This window comes from Ambystoma mexicanum, chromosome 2q (genome assembly GCF_040938575.1).
Source record: "Ambystoma mexicanum isolate Mex_15411 chromosome 2q, UKY_AmexF1_1, whole genome shotgun sequence".
Taxonomy (NCBI): Eukaryota; Metazoa; Chordata; class Amphibia; order Caudata; family Ambystomatidae; genus Ambystoma; species Ambystoma mexicanum.
In genome coordinates this window covers 319,391,774-319,413,678 of record NC_090924.1, presented here as the reverse complement: position 1 = coordinate 319,413,678, position 21,905 = coordinate 319,391,774, and the positions used below count along the sequence as shown (strand labels likewise).

Here is a 21,905-nt window from a genome sequence, read left to right as displayed (position 1 = left end):
CCTTCCACCATATACTTTGTTCTGATTTCACAAGTCCCACACTGCCCACATACCATTACGCATGCTCTCTTCTGAAGCCAACAGCGGATGTATATTGAGAATCCCCACCGCAATCGATATGCACCCTATCCACATCCTCTTTCTCACGATGGCCCATAAGTATCTGGCTCCGGAGTGTGATGTTATGAATGCTTTTCCCAACCTCTTCAAAGGAATTGGCATGCTGCACAACTGCAAGGTACGCCTGCACATCGATCTGACGGTCAAACCAGCGCCCAGCACTCTCAGGAAATCCTTTAGTAATATCCAGAAGCAGGTGGAAGAAGAAATTCAGCACCTGTTGGACCTAAACATCATTGAACCCATGGTGGGACCCACCCCATTGGTCTAAGTGGGACCCACCCCATGGCTCTTACTGATAGTGTGGACATGCAGTGACCTAACAAAGCCATACAACGAGAATTACACCAGGACCCAGAATCACTGACATGATTCATCTCCTCAACGGGGCAACAGTGTTCTCCAAGCTGGACCTCAACAAAGATTACCACCAGTTGGAGCTTGCCCCAGAATCATGTTACTTCACCACGTTAATGAAGCACATGGATCTGTATCGCTACAAACGGCTGATCTTTGGGATATCCCGTGCAGCAGAAATATTCCAAGAGGAAATAAACCAAGTCATCAAGCACACCCCTAACTGCCTCAACTATAGTGATGACATTTCAGTCTTCATCAAGTTAGCACAGGAGCACGATGACACACTACATCGTGTGTGCCTGGCATTAGAGGCAGCCAAAGTAACGCTCAACAAAGACAAGTGTGAATTCAGGAAGAAAACACTGAAATTCTATGGGCACATATTTCCAGAACAATGTATGCACCCAGATCCAGACAAGGTTGTGGCCCTGAATGGGGCTCTGCATTCAACGAATGTGTCTGACCTGAGGTCATTCCTCGGTCTTGCAAGCTACTGCTCATGATACCTACAAAACTATGCAACAGTGAGCGCTCCTTCCGGGAGCTCACACGACACAAACAGGAGTTAATTTGGTCCCCCGAGTGTGAAACATATTTTGAGACTATAAGGGTGAACATTGCATCTACCACAGATGTGGCGTACTTCAGCTCGTCCAAGGAGACGGAAGTGACTATGGACACCAGCCCAGTGGGCCTAGGTGCTGTGTTGGCCCATTTCGAGAAAAGGACCCGCACATCAAAAGGGTCTTGTCATATGCCAGCTGCAGTCTATCAGCCACAGAGCAGAAATACACTGAAGCTGAGAAGGAGAGCTTGGCGGTGGTCTGGGCCTGCAAGCACTTTGCCCTCTTCTTGTTCTTGATAGATCTGTCTATGACTGGTATTTGACAAGGTGAAGCAGGCTGAACTGTGGGGGAAATTGACCATTTGAGGCTATCCTACCTCAATTTTTTATATGCTACCATTCATGAAAATACACAAGTTCAAGTTAGACTTGCTAGGGAAGGCTCATTAATGGATCCAATTGCAACTTATCAAGGACTGCGACAGGGGTGCGTGTTTCTCCATCCCTTTTTAATGTATACATGGCTGGCACTTCTGGGTATCTTAGAGCATCTAATGTCTGCCCTCCTAAATTAGGAGCCCTCGCGATTCAACACCTAGCCAATGCGTATTGTGGGAAACCTGAAGGTATCTCACTTACTAGCCCCCTGGAATCTGCATCCAGTTGGCCAGGACATGGACATCGCTATTGGATCCAGTTCCTGGGGGTGGGCCAGTGCAGGAGGATCACCTGGATGAGGGGTCCTTGCAGAGTGGAAGTGGGACACCGAAGTTTGAGACGCGGTATCCCCTTCCTTGTGACACCCTTTCCCCATCCTGCCTAGTAGGATACTTAGAAACTCTACCTCCTCCCCCATTTTCTGACACAAACACTTTCTCACAGTATGAATGGCAACAGACTAATACCCGAGCCATTTACCTGACATGTTGCAACACAAGGGTCAGGTGGAGTCAGACAATTGCCAACAACTACACCCACCTGACTATCCTTTCCCTTCCCCATTGGGATAAAAGGCAGAGCCCAAGAGCACACTCTGAGCAAGGTCGAACACACAAGGAAACAGCCATTCCAGAACAGCAGTTCAAATGGAGGAGAAAGGCGTTGAGACCTGAGAGGACGTCAAGGAGGGAGTTGCCCTTGCCCTTTTTAATCCAGACCTGTGAAGCCTCCGATGAAAGAAATGTAAGACTGGGAATCGCAGCTGGCAAATGGTGTCAGCGCTACATGGAACCCTAATGCACTCATAACCAGGTCGGGGAGACGCGCTTACCATCGTGGTACCGTCTTTGACTCCAGCGGGCAAGGAATCGCCAATGAGTTCAGCACAGCCGGTCAGTCGGAAGAACCTGATAGTCAACTGGACTGTGTTATGCTCAAGGTTGCAGTGGCAACATTAAAAGGATAATGAGAAACAAGGTCTTTTGTGAGCAAACTTGGTACCAGAGATAGGGTGGACTGGCACCATGTGGGCACCCAGTCAAAGGCCTCTAGTGGGTACCCCTCTTATGAACAAAGATACTGTATTGAACATTGGTAAAGAAAGAAACTACAAATACCAAGAGGCCATAGTCAAGCTGGCATAAAGTTTAGGGTGATCATACAAGGGTCAAGCCAAATCCCTTGCACAATCAACAGTCCTTGACCCATTGCAGAGGTTTTGACATTGTCAAACAGTTGTTCGCACCCGGCTGAGGGAAACGCTGTGTGAACTGTTTATGTGTGAAAACCCACACTTGCTGTTGTCTAACACAGTGACCCAGTGAGACAAGATCCCTCTTCGGAAGCCCCTGTTTAAGATTGGCAAGTGCTTTGGAAGGTCTGAGCCTGAAGGAGTTGTTTAAAAAAAAAGTCATTAAGACTTGTGAATATTACAAATAAGGAGATTGAAAAGAAGTGAATCCCATATTGTGAAGAAGCTAAGTGAACAACATTGTGATGACAAGTATGAACCCGACTGAGGGATGTCCACAGTGAGTGGTTGATCTGAAAGCGACTGAGGGAGGCCGACCACTGAGAGAAGGATCGGAGCCCGGCTGAGGGGGATCCAAGGGTGAAGGGTATTCACCTGGCGTAAAAAGACTAACCAAAGGAACTTTTGCTTTGTTGTTTTGACATATCACGCCCTCTGAAGCAAGAGACTTCGTATGAGAAGAGACTTGGGCACAGAAGGCCCTGATATAGACAAAAGGAACTGTAAGCTTGTGCCGGAGAAGCCCAGGAGTGTGCTGTGCTCGAGAATCCCGCCTTGTCCCATGCTAAAAACGTGTGGAAGGGAGGACCCGGCCATAACATCCTGACTTATAATTTTGCGATCACTTTTTTCTTTTCCTGTGAACATTATCCCTATCCCACACTCTTTTGTAACATAGCGGTAAGGATTGGCAATAGGTTTCTTATTATAGGCCTTTTTATCTGACTAGACTCCACTTGGACGGTATTATTATTATTTGATGGTCATAGCTTGCTCCCTTCTTAGATTTAGATTTAGATTAGGCATTTATCTCACCCATTTTACAGTTGAATAAACACCCTTGAAGTGTGATCACTTGCGTCTGTCTTACTTTGATGCCATGCCAGTGTAGCGGAGTAGCCAAATGCCTGTACAGGAAGTCCCGCCCCCTGCTTCCTGTGTGCTGGAACCAGAGGCTGTGCTAAGTTTGATACCAGTAACTGTGACAATTCCAAGAAAGGTCTTTGAAACAAGGTACCCATTAAAAATACCTTATATGATGTACTCCGAAAGAGATGACGACCTGATGGAAGCAGTTCCCGAAAGAATATGAGAATGAAGAGGAAAGAGGCTGGTGACATCATGGAAAGTGACCGTGACGCACTGAAAAGGAGGACAAGAGAAGAAAATATATAGATAATGAAGAATCTGATGTCAAAATGAAGAATTGACTAAGCTATTATGTGTGGAATAAAGATTGCATGTGTAAGGAACACGGCAGAAAAAACAAGTTGTTTTACAAGTGTACAGGCGCTGTAACGCAAGCAGACTAAGAATTTGTGAGGCTGGCTATACATATTATGTAGACTGCAGGCGATGCCGCCAACATGTATAGAGTTCTGGATATTTAATGACATAATTTAGTAAGGGAGTTTCTATGAAAGAAGACGAATTGAAGGATATGTGTGCCGCAGCAAAGAGTAGGTTCAAAACTCGATGCAAGCCCAAAGAGGTTTCCTGGCTTGGTGTCAAAGGCGTAAGAAGCCGAGGCATCCCTTGTTAAGTAGCAAAATATAACACAATGACTGCCAAGTTTTTCATTGAAGACTGTTAAATGCTGGGATATGACCAAAGTCATGGTCTCTGATCATGTGAGCTGAGGATGGAAATAGACGAAGCGCGGATCATGTGAGCTGAGGATGGAAATAGACGAAGCGTGTGGTGCACCAGAGCGAAGATAGCGAGTGCCTATTCTCCGAAGCTACTACAAGGCCGAGTTCCAAGACAATGACTGGCAGAAGGCATGAGTGATTAGAGATATGGGCCTAATTGGGTGGGGAGACATGGTCAGGCCTGGGGTACCATCTTATGTGCTGCTAGAGCATAGAATATTCTAGAAGGGTACAAGCATGCCAACCAATTGTAGAAGGCCATGTAACGAAGAGCATTATAGTTTGAGAGCCAATTAAATGGTTTGTTTCATATTATTGTTGAAGTTTACAGGCACTATGGCTTGCACAAAGGCAGAGCAAGAGTGCCCACCTGACTATAGAGACCCAATCACGATACTATTCCCTATAGAAAGTATACTTAGACATCCTCTTAGAGCCTATATCCAATCTCACGTAGGTTTTCCCAGTTTGCCATGTAGTATGACGTCACATAAGGCAAACCTTTTGTCTAAATTTGTGATTCTTTTCAAGTTTTGTTGAGAATTGCTTTGCAACATCTGTTGATGTCCTTTGTACTCCCCGTTTTTTGACAATTGATATTAAAACAGTGTGATTTGCCAACTTCCTGAGTCGGTCTTGTCATTTAGTCTGAGAGGTTATTCTCTGTCCCATCCATAGTTTGACATGTTACCTTGAGTAAAAGAGCCCCCCTCACCCCGGGTTCACCATTCTTATAGGATGCTTTCATCCTGTTTAACTAGACCACAATAAGGCTACAGTACTCACATAATTCCTTTGCATCTTTTGCCAAAGACCTGGATCTCGAATTTTAACTCTTATAAAACAAACATTCATATTAATTCTGGGACCAGGAAATTTAAAACAACTAGTTCACAAATGGTTCCTTAATAGCTCAGTTCTAGAAGTTGTTAACAGATAGAAATACTTAGGCTTCCAATTAAAAAATAAATAAAGTCCGAAGTAAGATAATCTTTTTTGCTGCACAAATGGGAAGATTAAATCACAAGTATGGGAATTTTTCGCTTAAAGCCACCATCAAATTGTACAAAGCAAATGGTATTCTTGCGCTGACATACAGAATATAATTTAAAGACCCTGTATTACCGTTGGTCAACCGTTGAAGAAAAATGTGGCACTAACTTTTACTTCTTTCACCCGGCCTCCCTGTATCCATTATTAGATTTGAACTTGCTCTTATATCAATGAAGACCTTAGTAGAATGGAGGAATGTATCTTTATATAGAAAATGTTTTTAGCAGCCCCTAATTCTCCTTATACGGATTTGCGTGTCCTCGTAGGAGAGGGGACCTGTCCATCTCTGGGCAAATGCACTTTCGCTTGCTTGAAGCTTTTGGAAAAAATAAATGCAACAAAAGAGGATTTAATATTGTGTCCGCAGAACATTAAAAAAGCTCTGGCTTCTTAATTGGACTAAAACAATCGAAGAGAAAAATAAGTAGAAAATGCACCCCCAACTGCATTATGACATTACAAAGTTGAATTCTTTGCCAAATTACCTAAAATTGTTTCCAAACAGGATCCATAGAGGATGTTTCATGAAATTAAACTTTAATCTTCTATCGACCAGGGAAATTATTGGTGCTACAAATCAGTGGTTGATTACCTCTAGATGCTGTTGTTTCTGCAAAATAGGGGGAAAGTCGAAATCCTAAAACACCGATTTGTATAATATCCTAATCTGTTTAACATAAGGGGTAAGTAGGTCCCCAAACATGTTCACAGTTCCGAGTCTATGCATAGTAATCACTTTTGGTATAAACTCTGAAATGGAACTCGCGCCTCTCTTACTATTGCTGCTAATTACTATATACAGGTGTTAACTCATGGGGATGACCAAGGAGATAAAAGCATTGTCAATATGAATAGATTTGTGCTTTTTGGACACATATATGTGAGGAAATTGGCAAGTTACTGTATGATATTGTTCGTTTTATTTTACTTTGATTGAATATGTAATTTTGTATATCTAGCAAGTTTTATCTGATGGAGATGAACTCTGCGAAAATCCCTACAAATATGAACTTATTTGTGCTTTTTAGATTTATGTATGTGTAAAATTTGGAAATGTAATATTATAAGGTCTTTTCTTTGTAATAAACGAAAAACAAGCAATAACATGTGCACTTTTGGCTTTATTTGAAACAACTGAGAAACAAAAACATATCAAAAATAGTGCTTGGAAAACAATGCACATGTGAACTTTTTGCCTATCACCACAAACATCAACAAAAATGACGTGTCAATATGTGGATGGGAAAACCTGCTCATATTTGGTTTAATTTGGGTCCAATATAATGCATTAATGCTCTTGATACTCAAAGAAGGCAATGTTCCAACCCCCAGAGGTCTCCCACTCATGCCCATTTAAAATGACATGATATGATATGATATGATATTTATATCCCTGATTCTAATCAAGGCCATCCCAGAGTCAGTGCAGGGTTCTGTCGATATCATTTGCCTTGTTAGGTTGATCGATTCAGAATCTATCAACACTTGATCACAGAAGGTTAGACTAAAAAAGGAACTCCATGCAGGCTCATACTGTTTCCAGGCTTTAATCTAAAGGTAAATAGAGGGACATTGGTGTGCAGGTTCTTGGAGAACACAGGATTGTTGATAAGACTGCAGGTGTAGATGGAGGATAATTAAGAACATATTCAGGAAACTGAAAACATGAGTGATGAGAGAAAGGGAGTTTGTCATTAAGAAAGACAGTTTCTTCCTCTGAAGGGTCTGATTTTTGCATATGTCAACCCCTGTTCTTATCCTATAACTAGCAGATGTTGTCAGCTTATATATGTGTTATTGGAAGCCTTACCCTTCTTTGCTGTCATCTGTCTGGCCGCTTTCCCCCTGTAATACCTCCTTTCCCAGCTTGCACAAGTTCATCTTCGTCTCGAGTGTCATTTGCAGGGAGCCACTGTAGGCAATTTCCATGTCCACCCAGAGCCCTGCAAAGAGAGAGAGGCAAAGTGCTAGTCAGCGCCCAGTACAAGACACACAAATAACACATTCAGACTCCTCATTACTGCGTCAGCATCAGTGATGTGTAGAAGGCTACCCCACATCAGAAAGTTTCATTTCATATTTGGGTATGAGGGAACATCAGCATGCAGTATACTTCATGAAAACCCAAAAGGCAATACAAAATTAAATGGTATAGCATTCAAATAAAGAATGGAGAGAGGCCATCCCGGATTACATGAGCCTTGCACCACTTCCGGAACTGCTGGAGCCTCAGAATGTGAGGCTCCAGGCTCACAACACTCATGACTCTTGCCTCTGGGTATCACATCCGCAGTTCACAAAAGGGACACATATTATGGTTTGGCAATAGAGAAATCAAGAGCAATGCTGCCATATACAAGGAGAGCAATGGTCAATAGTGGGTTCTTCCATCACCATCATTGTACAGACCACTGGTGGGGCCTCACATTGATTAATGTGGATCACTCTGAAGGCCCTAAACCTCATCAGAGGAATAGGAAGAAACACTTACTACGGGTAGTTAATTATGTTGGCAGCATGGAGCATGGGTTAAACAGAGAGAAGAAGCTCAAGAATGTAAACATACACACCGAAGAAGAGAGTAAGAGCAGAAGGTAAGAATTAATCAGATTCCTAAATTGATCAACTTTCAGATTCGTCTCTCATTCTATTTGATATGATGGTATTCCTGCCTAAAAACAAAGAGCATGTATGGTATGACTGCACACCTCTGGTTCAGGACTATTAATATATTATCAATCATCCAGAAGATGAATGCATTGTATATTTCTAACACCTTTCTTTCCTTCACTTTAAAAATGTATACGGCGCACCTCGGGACCCAGAGGCTTATGGGCCCAACTGACAACAAACAAAGGAAGTAACATAATGCTCAACTAAAAGGAGAGGGAGGGGGCAGAGTTCACATAAGAAGTAGATGTAAGTTATTTGAATAGATGTGTTTTCAGTTTCTTCTTGACATTTTCAATCAGTTAATATTTCTCAGTAGTTCCGGGAGAGAGTTACAGACCATCGGGCCATTGCAAAAAAGGCACCCTGTTTCACTTGTGTGAGTGAACATCTGGGCTCTCTTAGCTGTAGTGTGTCATTTGATCCATGCATTCTTATATTGGACTCCACCCGCAAAGCTTCGGGCAAGTATGCAAGCCCAGAGCGCGTAATGCTTTTATGCACCATGACCAATAGGCAGAATTTAATCCTCTCTTCTATCGGCAGCCAGTGCAAATCCCTTCTTGACATGGTTACATGATCAAACTTCCTCAGCCCCGCAATTGCTCTGACGGCACTATTCTGTATGACCTGAAGTCTGACATACTCTGATTTATTGATACCTATGAGAAGACTATTACAATAGTCTATCTCAGACCTGATGATTGCTCTTACTATTATTTCACAATTAGCTTTTGAAATAAAGGGGCGCATTTGTGTGCGTCATTTTATGTAGTATGCTGACGAAGACACTAGACGACTTACTTGCGCCTTCATACTGAGATGTTGTTCCAAAACAATTCCTATGGTTTTAACCTTGGTTTTGGTCTCCGGATCGTGCCCTGCAAGTATGAAATGTTTGTAATTCTCCCCTAGCTTTTTTATTTTAATAGGTGTTCAAACTACCATACGTTCAATTGTTTCCTTGTTTTGTTCCAGGCCATTCTCTACCATCCATTCTTAAATGATATCATAGACCTTATTCAGTCTGGCATTGTTTTGCTCATAATTCCCTGATGGCAGGATGACACATTGTGTCATCCGCATAGTTAGTGAATTCAATGCTATTTCTGTCCAACAACTCAAAGAGAGGAACAGTACAAATGTTATAAAGCAGGGTGATAAGCAGGCATCCTGTGGGACTCCAATATGTGATATACTAGTTGGAGCTTCCGCTAGGTCACTATACACCCTCAATGTTCTGTTACTCAGATAGGATTGTATCCATGCTGAAGCAGTGTCTGAGAAATTAGCTACCTCCTTCAACCTGGCAACTAATAGGTGGTGATCCACCAGGCCGAAGGCAGCCGACAAATCTAATAACATCAGGACCGCTGTCCCCCCCTTATCCATGGTACGCAATAAATTAGACTTACGGTCCAGCAAGCCTGTCTCCATGCCGTGACCTTGCCTAAAACCGGATTGTCTGTCGTGTAGAACCTTGTGGTTATTAAAAAAATCTAAGATCTGGGTGTACGCAACGTGGTCTAACATTTTTAGCAAAAAAGGAGTATTGGTAATAGGCCTATCATTAAGTGCATCAAAGGGGCACAAACCAGTCTTTTTTAGCAACGGGGTGATCCATGCAGTTTTTAGGTGACCTGGACATAACTTTCCGAGGAAAAATGTGTTGATAGATTTCATAAGGGCTTCGATCATGATAGTGGAAAAGCTTTAAAAGTCTCAGCCAGACAAGAATCCCCCTTACAGTTAGTTGGTCTCAGTTTACCAATAATTTCGGACAGTTCTGACTGCGTTACTGGATGGAAATTGAAGGCTGGCCCTGGTATTTTATCAGAAGTTTACTAATGTCTGATTTGACAGGGAATGCTTCTGTTCTTTTAACCTCAATATTTTGTTTGGAATTGTCCAGTTTATTTAGCATGGCCTTTTGAATGGATGTGCACCATTCTGCATTTATAGTTGGCAAGTTCTCTCGGGATGGACACAGTGTTTCTGTTGTGCGCCGGCCGGGGGTCTGGCGCATATCGCTGCGTTTCCACATCAGAGGACGTACGTTGCCATCACGTGTTCCGGTGTAGCGGTCTAGTGTTCCTCCATGCACATCCGTAGGCTTTTAGCCACGCCCCCCTTTGCTGCCACTGCATTGCAACTGTTTTGGTCAGCTTCCCTTCCGCTTGCCAACCGTTGTTGCTATGCGTTCTTTTTCTTTTTGCTCCTTTTATACTGCTCCCCTTGCTTTTCTTGCCTTTTTCCGACGGGCCTTTCATCTCCTGTTCGGCCCTGCATTTCCCTCTTTTCTCTGGCACGTATATCTTCCTCCCTCTCGCTCTGGCACGTTTCTATCTCTGCTGTTTCTCTGGCTTACCTTCGCTCGTGTGAGTTTCGTTTCCCTCTCCTTTTCCTGTCATCTTCAGTGTTCTCCGCTTCCCTTTTCTTTTCCTTCCGGATATTATTGTTTCCCCCAAGTCTTCATTTCCCCGCTTTGGCGGTGTATCTTTTGAGTTACTCCTGTCTGCGTGCCATTTGAGAGTTTTGCCGTCTTTGCCACCACGCAGCCTACTGTCCAGACGGATATCACCGGCTGATTGATTCCTTGGGGTTTTTTGCTGCCAGTTTTTGCTTTTTCCCCAAGAACTTTACCTTCTCGGGAGGGGGTCACCGACAAGGCTCCTTGCTAAGCCTTTGCGGTGGCTTCCATTCGAGGAAGGAGCACACCTCGAACAAGGAAGGAGAGGGATTACCGAGCCAGACGATCCTTGAGCCCTTAGAGTCACGAAGAAGCCCAAACAGGTGAGGAGGAGGAGGAGGGAAACTGGGATATACAGGAACCGCCAAATCAGAGTCTGACAGTTTCCAGCTCTTTTAAGATTTTAAACAATTCTTAAAATTATTTTTGTGCTTCATGAATTCTGTGATAGCACAGATGCCTAAATGCTGTTCAGTTATATAAGAGGCAATGTCAGTGGCATGCTTTAACAGTGATCTTGTGTTATGTAGCATGATTTTATGCACTGCATTGCGTGCTGGGTCATTAATCTGTGTAGGGTGGGAAGGATCTGGCTTATTAGGAATATTTACTTCATCCAGATCTATCTTCACAGAGGCATTTATTCCCAAAGGGTCATGCTCCCCTTCCTGGGCTTGGTAGTTCTGGTTGTGTCCTCTCACAGTTTTCCTCTTTCATGATCACTGGGCCTCAATATGAGGTGGGCGGTAAGGGATTACCGGCACCGGTAAGGGCACTGGTGCAGGTAATCCCTTACCGCCCTACTACGAGTTCCCTTTGTGGGTCCTCCCTTAACGCCTGGTTTTTCCATGCATTAAGGACGGGACCTGCAAAGGGACTCTGGAGCTAATAACGGTACCGCAATTTGCTGTACCGTTATTAGCGCCTTCCCCATTGCCATTGAGTCCTATGGGGGCTCCAATGGGAATGGGGAAGGGCCCTGGTGAATGGGGAATTACGGGTCCCGCCAACCTTGGAATGGACCGGTAATTGCTCCATTCACCAGGGCGGAGTCGGAATGATTTTGGAGGCAACCATGCTGCAAATAGCGGCGTGGTTACCTCCAAACTCGGAATGAGGGCCACTGGCACAGAGGAAGGACTGCTTGATAGTGACTCTGTATCCTTATAGCTTTTGGTTTAAGAGTGATATCTAAGGATTTAGGCTCCTGCAGGTAATGATGAACTATCTCTGCTCATTTCCAGCTTGCCCATAATACAAGTTCCTGAAAGTCAGGAAGAATTGGGGCTGGTAGGAGATTGTAAATGTCCATGACACTGATTACTTGCGCGGGCAGCCCCATACCTCGTGTATGTAGTGCAATCTCGCTGCTTGCCCAGACCCAGAACGGACTGGAACAGACCGGCCTTACTCATGCGCCAGCGCTCACATGCCTGCTTGCGGAATTAGTGAGGCAAAAGAACTACAAAGGGAATGGTATATGTAGTTCTAGCATAAATGATCAACGGGGCTTGAAAGTGCAAGAATAAAACTAATCAACACAACTATATACAGTGGCTAAAAGGTCTAAGAGGTATACAGAGCAGTTATTAAATATGGCAGTAAATCTCGAAAATTGATCTCGCAGCAATTAATAAAATTTAAAAAAGTTGGCAACAAAGTAACAGAGCTAACAGTCAAGGGGTAAGAGGCAGACTTTAAATACCGGAACAGACCAGCCTTACTCACACGCCTTACAACAATCTGAATCAGATCCCTTAAATTATGTTTTTTATTTTTATTCATACAAAATATATCATAACATCAATGGTATGTACGCATAAAATCAGTTAGCAATATAAGCACACTGCATAACATAATCACTCCTACAGCTCCCAATCTGTAAATTCCTGATGTTATCTGATTTGGGGAATATCATATGAAGAGGTTGTCATGCCCTCATTCTCAGGTAAAACCCTTAAATTTCAGGCACGCCCCCTACAGACCAGGTTACATGCTAACATCATTAAATGTACATATTTTGATTCAGCAATAATGAATATTCTGCCCTCTTCTTGACAACATGGCACAAACTGAATTTCCCTTTGTGGCAGGTCAGAGGAAGGATGCAGACTCTTTTAAGACATTTCAAATCTGTTTTCATAAAAGAAAACAATAATGCCTATTTCTCCCTACTTCGATGGGGTGTTCCCTACCTAACAAATAAGCTAAGGTGCTCCTCAGTCACCAGTGGTTGTCTTAAAAGACTCTGTCCACCGTCCAAACTATCTCTAACTGACCCTACCACTATCTTAACTAAACACAGGAGAATTACTCCCTTCTCCTGCATTTTGCTTCTCGCAAACTTTTATTTAATAGCTGATTTTTAAATAGTCTCTTATGACTTCTATGACCAGTTCATACAATTCTCTCAATGCTTCTTAATGCTTTGGTTTCTTTTCAAAGTGGGGTTTCTTTGATTGTAGAATGATATCTTCTCCCTGGTGAATCGTTTTCATTTGTTTATCGCTCTTCTCTTTTGTTTTGCTACAAAGATGCATTGTTTCCTTTTCCCAGCGTAGGGTTATCCAACCTTTCGGATTTTCTGTGTTGAGGTTCTCCTCCTTTCTACATAGTTCATGCCTTTTTTGATCTGTACTGTATCTGTCTTTTGACATTTATATCAGTTCATCCTTCTCCTCTGGTTTTTCCCTTATAGCTTCACTCTCTTTCCTACTGATGCTTTCTTTACTTTGACTGTGATGAGTATGAGTACTCTTTTAGCAACTATTTTTCACTTCCCTTGGCTACACTGTTATCGTCTTGTTAACTTGACTAGAAAGAGTATGAATACGCTTATAATGATTCTCATTCACGTTGCTTGCTCCTCCCTGGTCTCATGTTTTCCCTGTTGCCTGATAATCTCAGGGATAATGTCACTGGGGTTTCTCTTCATTTGCGTTTTGCATTCCCTGTCGCCTGACAGACTTCTTTTCTTCTTTCGGTATCTTGTACTCTGGATCTTTGTCTAGGATGGCCTTTCCAATCTCACAGATACTGGGACGTTACGCAGTTCCACCCGGGTAGTGGTTTCAGCGAAGTTGCAAGGACCGTCGGTCCACCATGGGGTCTTCGTGGTCATGCTACGACTTGCTGCTTCTTTCTTTCCCCAGTTTACAGGACACAGTGCGTCCAGTCCTTTGGTTTCTGCACGGCAGCCGGTTTGTAACTCACAGGCTCCTCAGAGTTCCCAGTCTCCTCCCCTTCAAGTTGTGACGTAGTCATGGGCTTTCCCCGGCTTATATCTTTGTCTCTCTCTCTCTCTGTGACTGCTGCAGCCTGTTGACTCCTTGCTTTCTCCTCGTTCCAGTTAAATGGTGTTTTCCATTTAAAGGGATATTCACAGTTTCTGTTTTGCAATAACACATCCTTGTTCATTCTTCATATAAATCCTGGTAGAATATGTATGAAGAGGTCCTGATGGAAGGATCCTTGTCCCCTAAGGGGAGTCTCTCACAGTGAGCTCCTGCTTGCCTCGACCCCTCGGGAGGTTGTTGCAGAGCTGGCTCACCTCCCTCGCCTCACAGTCGGGAGGCTTCCCTTTGGGGAGAACAGACCAATTCCTGGGATTCTTCACACCTTTCAAAAACATTTGTGTTACTTGGGAGGTGCAGAAACGAGGGCGTGAGCATAGCCAGCCCTGCCGACTCCGCCCACCAGCAACACCTGCCCATCCATGGATCCTCTATATGGAACACCTGCCTAATTAATTTTTTATAGGGCGATGGTAGGCGTGGCAGTTGGAGGAAAGAGCACTAAGGGCTAGGAGTACAGAAGTACAAAAGTCACAACGGTAACGTTTTCTTAATCCTACATCCCGTCTCCTTTCCTCCAGACATAGGGGAGCTAAAAAAGCATTAATCTGTCTGGGGGGCTGGAAAATTATTTTAAGCAAAAAGGTTCGGCAAAACTGACTGATCAAATCTTGCATCTGATCTGGCTGCGGTATCGATAAAGTAATATTTGCAGAACACAGAAGGGAAGACCAAGTTGCTACTTTACTAATTACTTTTCATGGAATGTTTCTTTGAAATGTCACTGCCGTTGCCTTTGCTCAAACTACGTGAGCATGCAACCCCTTAGGTACTGTTCATTTCTGTTGTTTGTATGCCTCTGCAATACAAGAGACAATCCTTCAGGCTATGGTGGCCTTTGAAGCCTGAAAGCCAGCCTGCTGACTGCCAAAGGGCACAACCAAGCTGCCTGATTTCAAGTATGCCTTCAAGCGATCTAGACAGAATTTTGGTGCCCGCCAAAAGTCTAGTGAATGCAGGACCCTCTTGCCCTCTGTCTGGGGTGCAGAAAAAAACAGGGGCAAAACTATTTCTTAGGTTAAAAGCGACACAAGCTTGGGTAAAAACTTAGGGTGTGTACTACAACCTTATCTTTATGGGACACAGTCGGCCTCATTACGACCCAGGCGCTAATGGGTTAACGGCGCCGTAAAAGGCTGCGGTGCCGTTATCCTATTAGCGCCTAATTACGAGGTCCCTTTGCGGGGCCCGACCTTAACGGCTGGTGTAGACCAGACGTTAAAGTAGGGACCTGCAAAGGGACCTTGGTGCTAATTACGGTGCCGCAATTTGCGGAACCGTACTTAGCGCCTTCCCTATTCCCATTGAGCCCTATGGGGCAAAAATGGGAATGGGGAAGGGCCATGGAGGAAGGGGGAATTACCGCCCCGCCAACCTTGTAATGGGGTGGTAATTCCCCCTTTCTCCATGGCGGAGTCGGTAACTTACCGGCATAGACCATGGTGCTAATAGCACCATGGTCTTCCGCCAGGGTTGTAATGAGGCCCAGTGTAAGGCTCTGATGCAGACATTGCTTGAATTTTTACCAGTTCTTCTAGCTGAAGTAATGGCAACCAAAAAGGCTGTTTTCATAACACCGGTTTTATGTCAGCCCTTGAGATGGGATCAAATGGCTTATGCGATAGTGACAACACTAAATGGGATTCCATATTGGATGGGGTTTGAACACTGGTGGATAAAGCCTAATTAGGCTGTCCAAGCGCATTTTGATAATAAGGTTTGATGTCGATATTGTGAGGTCCAGAAAATCAATATAGGCCCTGATAGCCGATAAATATGCTCAACAAGAGTGAATGTTAACTCCCGTTGAAGCTAAGTAAGTCACAAAAAAAGGATATTGTCCAAGGAAGGATGAAGAGGGTACAGAGACTGCTTGAGCATCCAGAAGCGGAAACAAGTCCATACTAGGACCTCATAGATTGTTTCCTGGCAGCTTGCATAATAGCCTTGTCATCTGATAGGCCCAACCCAGCAAATACTAACTGCTTAGGTACCAGGCTGCTAAGATCAGTGATATCAGGGAGGAGTTGAACACCTTCCATCATTGTTGTGACAGGAGATCTTGAGTTGTAGGAAGTTGCAATGGGCTGTGAGGACTGAGGAGTAGCAGGTCTGAGTACCAAATTCTGGTCGGCCAGTTTAGTGCTATCAACATCAGAGTGCAGTAAACCGACCTTCTGAATTTTGACAGAATCCTCGGAATCAGAGTAATTGTCAAAATGCATAGCACGCTTCGCTGTTCCATGGGATCTGAAGAGCGTCCACTAAATATTCTGGATCTTGTGCCAGGGGGGCTGCAAACCATGTACATTTGTGGTCCTGCCGCAATGTCACAAAAAGATCCACCTGAGGGGATTCTCCTCTTAAGAAAATCTGCTGAACCTACCGAGTCTTTCAGCTCCCATTCGTGGTTGCATTGCGATCGACAGCTCAAGGTGTCCACTATCATATTTAGGTCTCCCGCTAAATGAACAGCTTGGAGAGATATCTGGTGTTACTATGCACATTCCCAAATGTGGCTTGCTAGATGACAGTGGATCTTAACCCGCCTTGCTTGTTCCAATAAACCTAACTCTGAAGTTCTCAATCAAGGGAAGAAAGGAATTTAGTGCTCTGAATATTGGCAGATGTTCCAGCACATTTATGTGCCATTGGGATTCCTCTGGAGACCAAAGAGCGTGAGTTTGGAACTGCCCCAAAGTGGCGGCTCCCCATCCACAACAGCAGGTCTGGTCTCAAGTTGAGGTGAATCAGAATCATTTTAGGCTCATTGAGGCTCCTTCTCTTGTATCGAATAGTCCGCTATATGCAACTGAAGACACCTCATCTTGAGGCGAGCCAGAGGCAGGGCAAGGATAGATGCTAGCAAAAACAAAGAGGTGATGGCTGGAAGGTTTAGAATGAATCTTAACCACTGGCATTGCTCTAGGCAACCCTCCAGGCCATCATTCTTTGCCTGCCAAACCATTACAGAACGGGAAAGACCATATGCAAATCAGGCTTGGACCCACCTCAAAGGGGCAGTCGAGCCTGAACTGTTAGACCACATCCCTTCTGCACAAGACCACAAGCATCCCCAAACATGTTTGGCCTTGTTGGGCCTCATCAGTGAGGAGTAGCTTGGGTCTCTAGGCCAAGCAGGCACGGGACCCACGTCTGGGCATACACGTCCCACTCGGGGTGACAAAGCAAAAACAAAGAGGTGATGGCTGGAAGGTTTAGAATGAATCTTAACCACTGACATTGCCCTGGGCAACCCTCCAGACCATTGTTCTTCGCCTGCCAAGCCTGCCAAGCCATTACAGAAGGGGAAAGACCAGGGGCACAGGAGACCCATAAAATCTGGGGGGACAGGGGACACCTTAGGACTTTGCTTTGCTTTTTTTTATTTATTTATTGTGTTTTAGTCAAAGAACTCAACTTTTCACAAAATTAAAATAGCAGTACGTATTAGATCGCATATATTATCACTGTATAAAATCCTTTTATTTGGCGTCTCACTTCAGAAGGCTCAGTTCATGTAAAAATGTTACCACTTCCCAGGTCAAAAAGCATGGCCCGTCCCAAAAAGTTTGGGTGTTCGCCCACCATTCCTGGCTTGTCCATAAATCTCACAAACTTTACAACCCTCTTAACAGGGGCTTTGCTGCAGACACAAACCACAGAGTAAATTGATCTGTCAATTATTTTGTAGTGAGTGATGATCATGAGCATTTGTCCAAAAAAATCTAATATTTTTTTCCAGTGTTCGCTACGCATGATAAATTGTTTTGCTATTGTTTGTATGCCCACCAGATCCATTATATCTTTGTGTATATTGCCCGGCAAACCCTGCCCCTTGCAAGGTCGTTCCATCTTTTTCCTCCTCGCCCTGGTCATTGTGTAGGGTGCACCCAATCGCCCCCTCCTTTCTCTGAGGTGTGTCCAGGCACCCACTCCTCTGTCATTCTCGGCAGCATCCCCCTGCTCCCTCTGATTACGACTCCTGTCGTGGCTCCATATACAAGTGTGATGGCCAGCATGCGGGGTATCACGGGGCATGATGCACTGTGTGTCAGCCTACCTGCAACGCTCTTTTGACACATCGTGCATCAAAATAATCATTCTGCTACTTATTTAAGTCTGAGTTATGATGTCCTTTGTACCTCTGTGGGTAACCCTACAAAGGAGTACCTTTCTGACTTGGGCAAGTATCTTTAGTTTTAACTGGATGGTGGGGTGTTCCATCAGAAAGTACGTTGAGTGTGTGCTTTGGTGAAAAATCAGCGTTCGAAAGGTATACCACCCAGCACCGGTCAGATAGCGCCGTGAGCTAAGCGCTTACCGCTGATATCTGTGAGCAAGCTTCTGTGGCAGGTTCAAATCCAGGCAGAGTCAACTCAGCATTTCATCCTTCTGAGGTTGATAAATTGAATACCACTCTGTGGGATAATAATATCTTCTGTTATTTCAGCCCTCTGAGAGCCTATGGGTGTGTAGCGCTATATAAGAAATACATTATTATTATTATTATTATTATTTTTATTAGTGAAGCATTTGAGCAGAATGCACTTTCCCAGCTAAAATCAGAATATTTACTACTTTCTGCTGCCTGAATGCCTCTACGCCACCCCTGGGGGTTACACCAGCATGTTTTAGATGACTGAAGACATCCTGTGTCCACCATTTGATGGTGTTTACTCACTTTGCAGCCCTTTCAGATGTTTTGTACTCGAACTCCAATTAGCCACCATGGTCCACATAGTCCAAAACATCTGGAGGGACAGTACACTGAACATTGACCTTCTAGTGAGAACATGAGGGCTTCGATATCCAGTAAATGTCCCCACATGGCAGCGGCTCATTACACTTCATTGGTTGGTTTGGGATCACAGAGAAGGTGGCCTTATGGAGCTGGCTCGGACTGTCATATAGAGCAAAGACCAAAGGGCTGGTCTAACAGGTGAGTGTGGACTGCTTTATTAATCATTGCGGACCAGCTTCATGACCAACCATAGAGTTCCAAATGGATTTAAAAAGCACCATTTGTCATACATTGTTCCAAAATGCACCCGCAAGTTCTACCCATAGCTTGTGAAAAGTTCCTTTTTTCAAATATATCACTGTTCTTCAGTTTATATATCACTTTTTCCCAGTCGGACCCTGATGGTGAGTCGCTGTTTATGATCACAAGCAAACAAACTTCGTTACTCTCAGGAAAGCATTTTTTATTTCAAATGTTTCCTTCAGATACAAAACTGAGAAATGGAAAGAAGAGAAAAGTGGTATCCACAATGCAAGAGTAGGCCGTAGCTGCGATTGCCCGCACTTTTATTTGAAAGCCATGCATTGTTGGTAATTGGCAATTTATATCACGTTTAATACCCAGAGGTTTTAAGTGCGGACCCAGGGATCGAACCTGTGTTGCTCCACTTGTTCAGCCAGATTAGGCCTCAGCACTGTTCTCCTTGTTCATTTTTCTTGGGGATTTCTCACTGCGCTACAAATGATAAGCAAAACTCCCTGGCTGCTGTCACATCCAATATCAAAATTTATGAAGGCCATTACAGTTAATTTCACGGATGGGTGAACGCACAGGGCTGGGTGGCATAGTTTGGATAGAGAGTGCATGTTCCTACCACATGCAATAACGCATGGGCAGTGGGTGAGAGTAGGACCATCATGCCCTGCACTGCGCTGCGAGAGAGCATGCCACTGACACAACATGAGAAATTATTATCATAATCACCACTTGTGATAGAAAAAAACAGACCTGGTATAGTTATACATATGCTGAACGGCAGATGGCAGATTACAAGCAAACACAAATCAGCCCTTAAAATAGTCAGCGAATTGCACCTTAGTTTCTTTGATCTGGGTCTAAGCTACAGCTTGAATCCCGGTAGCGCACAACTCCATCTTTCATCCGTCATTTATGGATAAAATGCGTTCAACTAAATTGGTTAGTAGTTCTCACACCTTCACATTCTATTTCAAGACTAAGACATACCTCCCACCGCCCCCCTCACGCTCAAGATATGACTTGAAGCCCAGGCCTGCCGAACTCCTCCCATGAAAGTGTGTGATTGCACTAATATTGCCCTTTGCTTTACTGCAGCGGTCCTCCATAGCCGTGCAGTATACCCGAGTTTCTAAAAGCGCTAGGAAGCACCACAAATGAGGCCTCATTTTAGCGCTATATAAAATATCACAATAACATGAGGCGGGCTCTGCTCCGGCCCTGCTGGGCCATCCAACGCCCATGGCTCCACAGGCGATAGTCATGTATGTTGAAAAAACGCGTAGTGAAATGAACGGCGCTGCAATGTAGCCAACGCAAATTCAGAGAAACCTACTGTAGTGTCCGTCTGCATTGCCACAAGCACATTCATCTACCCATCACCTAGCAGCTTCCTTATCCTTACACCGGCAAGCTCCCCAGAACTGAATCTCACCAAGACCCATTGTTTACCTTTGCAGTCGCAAACCATCTGCCAGTGCCACCAAACCATGTCGCACAATCCATACACAGACTATTTGTCGCCATGTCCAACCTCACCATTCACAGTCACACCCCGTGCTTAACTCACACACTCGCTCCTACTCTTTCCCCACAGGCACACAACATGAACACCGGTTAGCACTCCTATCCAACCCATTCCAACCCGGTGCCGGCCCTGCCACGGCCCAGCCTGCACTCAGGGGCCACTTTGACTTACCTTATTAGGCTGAGTTTAAGTGAGGTCTCGTCGAGTCTCAACCTCTCAGGGCTGCAGGAGGATGAGTCGGCGGCTGCATTGCAGCAGTCTGTTTGAGTCACACTCTCTCACGCTGTCAGTCGCTCAGGAGCATGCGTCGCTGCTTGGCTAGTGGCTTCTTCTGGAAGCTGAGGAGGAGGCTGCGCAGCAGTGCACTGCACACTCGAGTCGCAGGGGCATGTGCAGTATGTTCCCTGGCCTGGGCACATGACGCTCCAAATGCGCAGGCGCGGGGGGGAAGGGAACGCAAGAGCGAGAGTTATTGTTGTTGTAACAAGAATCTTTAATTGTACCCGGCTCTGCTGAACTGCGTGCAAACTTCAGAGTCTGAAGTTTGCACTCATCACTGCAGAGGCTGCAGATGTCCAGAGAGACACACAAACTGGGGGAAACTGGGGGGGATAAATGCCATTGTATCCCCCCACTTAAAAGTGTGGAAGGGGATTTGTTCCCTCTGACCCCCACATGTCCTACACCCATGGGAAAGACCATATGCAAATCAGCTTGGTCCCACCTCAAAGGGGCAGTCAAGCCAAAACTGCTAGGTCACATCCCTTCTGCACGAGACCACAAGCATCCCCAAACATGTTTCGGCGTTGTTGGGCCTCATCATTGAGGAGTAGCTTGGGTCTCTAGGTCCAGCAGGCATGGGACCCACATCTGGGCATACCCGTCCCACTTGGGGTGACAAAGCAAAAACAAAGAAGTGATAGCTGGAAGGTTTAGAATGAATCCTAACCACTGGCATTGCTCTGGGCAACCCTCCAGACCATCTTTCTTCACCTGCTAAGCCATTACAGAAGGGGAAAGATGATATGCAAATCAGTTTGGTCCCACCTCAAAGGGGCAGTCGAGTCCAAACTGCTAGGTCACATCCCTTCTGCACGAGACCACAAGCATCCCCAAACATGTTTCGGCCTTGTTGGGCTTCATCAGTGAGGAGTAGCTTGGGTGTCTAGGCCCAGCAGGCACGGGACCCACGTCTGGGCATACCAGTCCCACTCGGGCAGACAAACAAAAAACAAAGAGGTGATGGCAGGAAGGTTTACAATGAATCTTAACCACTTTCATTGCTCTGGGCAACCCTCCAGACCATCGTTGTTCACCTGAAAAGTCATTACTGCCATGAGACAAAGCAGGTGTTGAAACAACCACAACAAGGTGGTTCCCAAACTAGAAAAGGCGAAATCGACCATCTTATGTCATGTATCCTTGTTTTGTGAGGAACACTCTCG

General features: G+C 44.7%; 1 protein-coding gene across 2 annotated transcripts in view; it reads right to left on the bottom strand.

The window, feature by feature from the left end:
• LOC138569372 (testis-expressed protein 2-like) overlaps positions 1 to 21,905 on the bottom strand; it is a 436,050-nt gene that overhangs the window by 78,033 nt on the left and 336,112 nt on the right. For both annotated transcript variants that reach the window (XM_069647296.1, XM_069647297.1), the window contains exon 8: positions 7,251 to 7,383. In XM_069647296.1, coding sequence (XP_069503397.1) covers positions 7,251 to 7,383 — 133 coding nt within the window. The remainder of the gene's footprint in view (positions 1 to 7,250; positions 7,384 to 21,905) is intronic.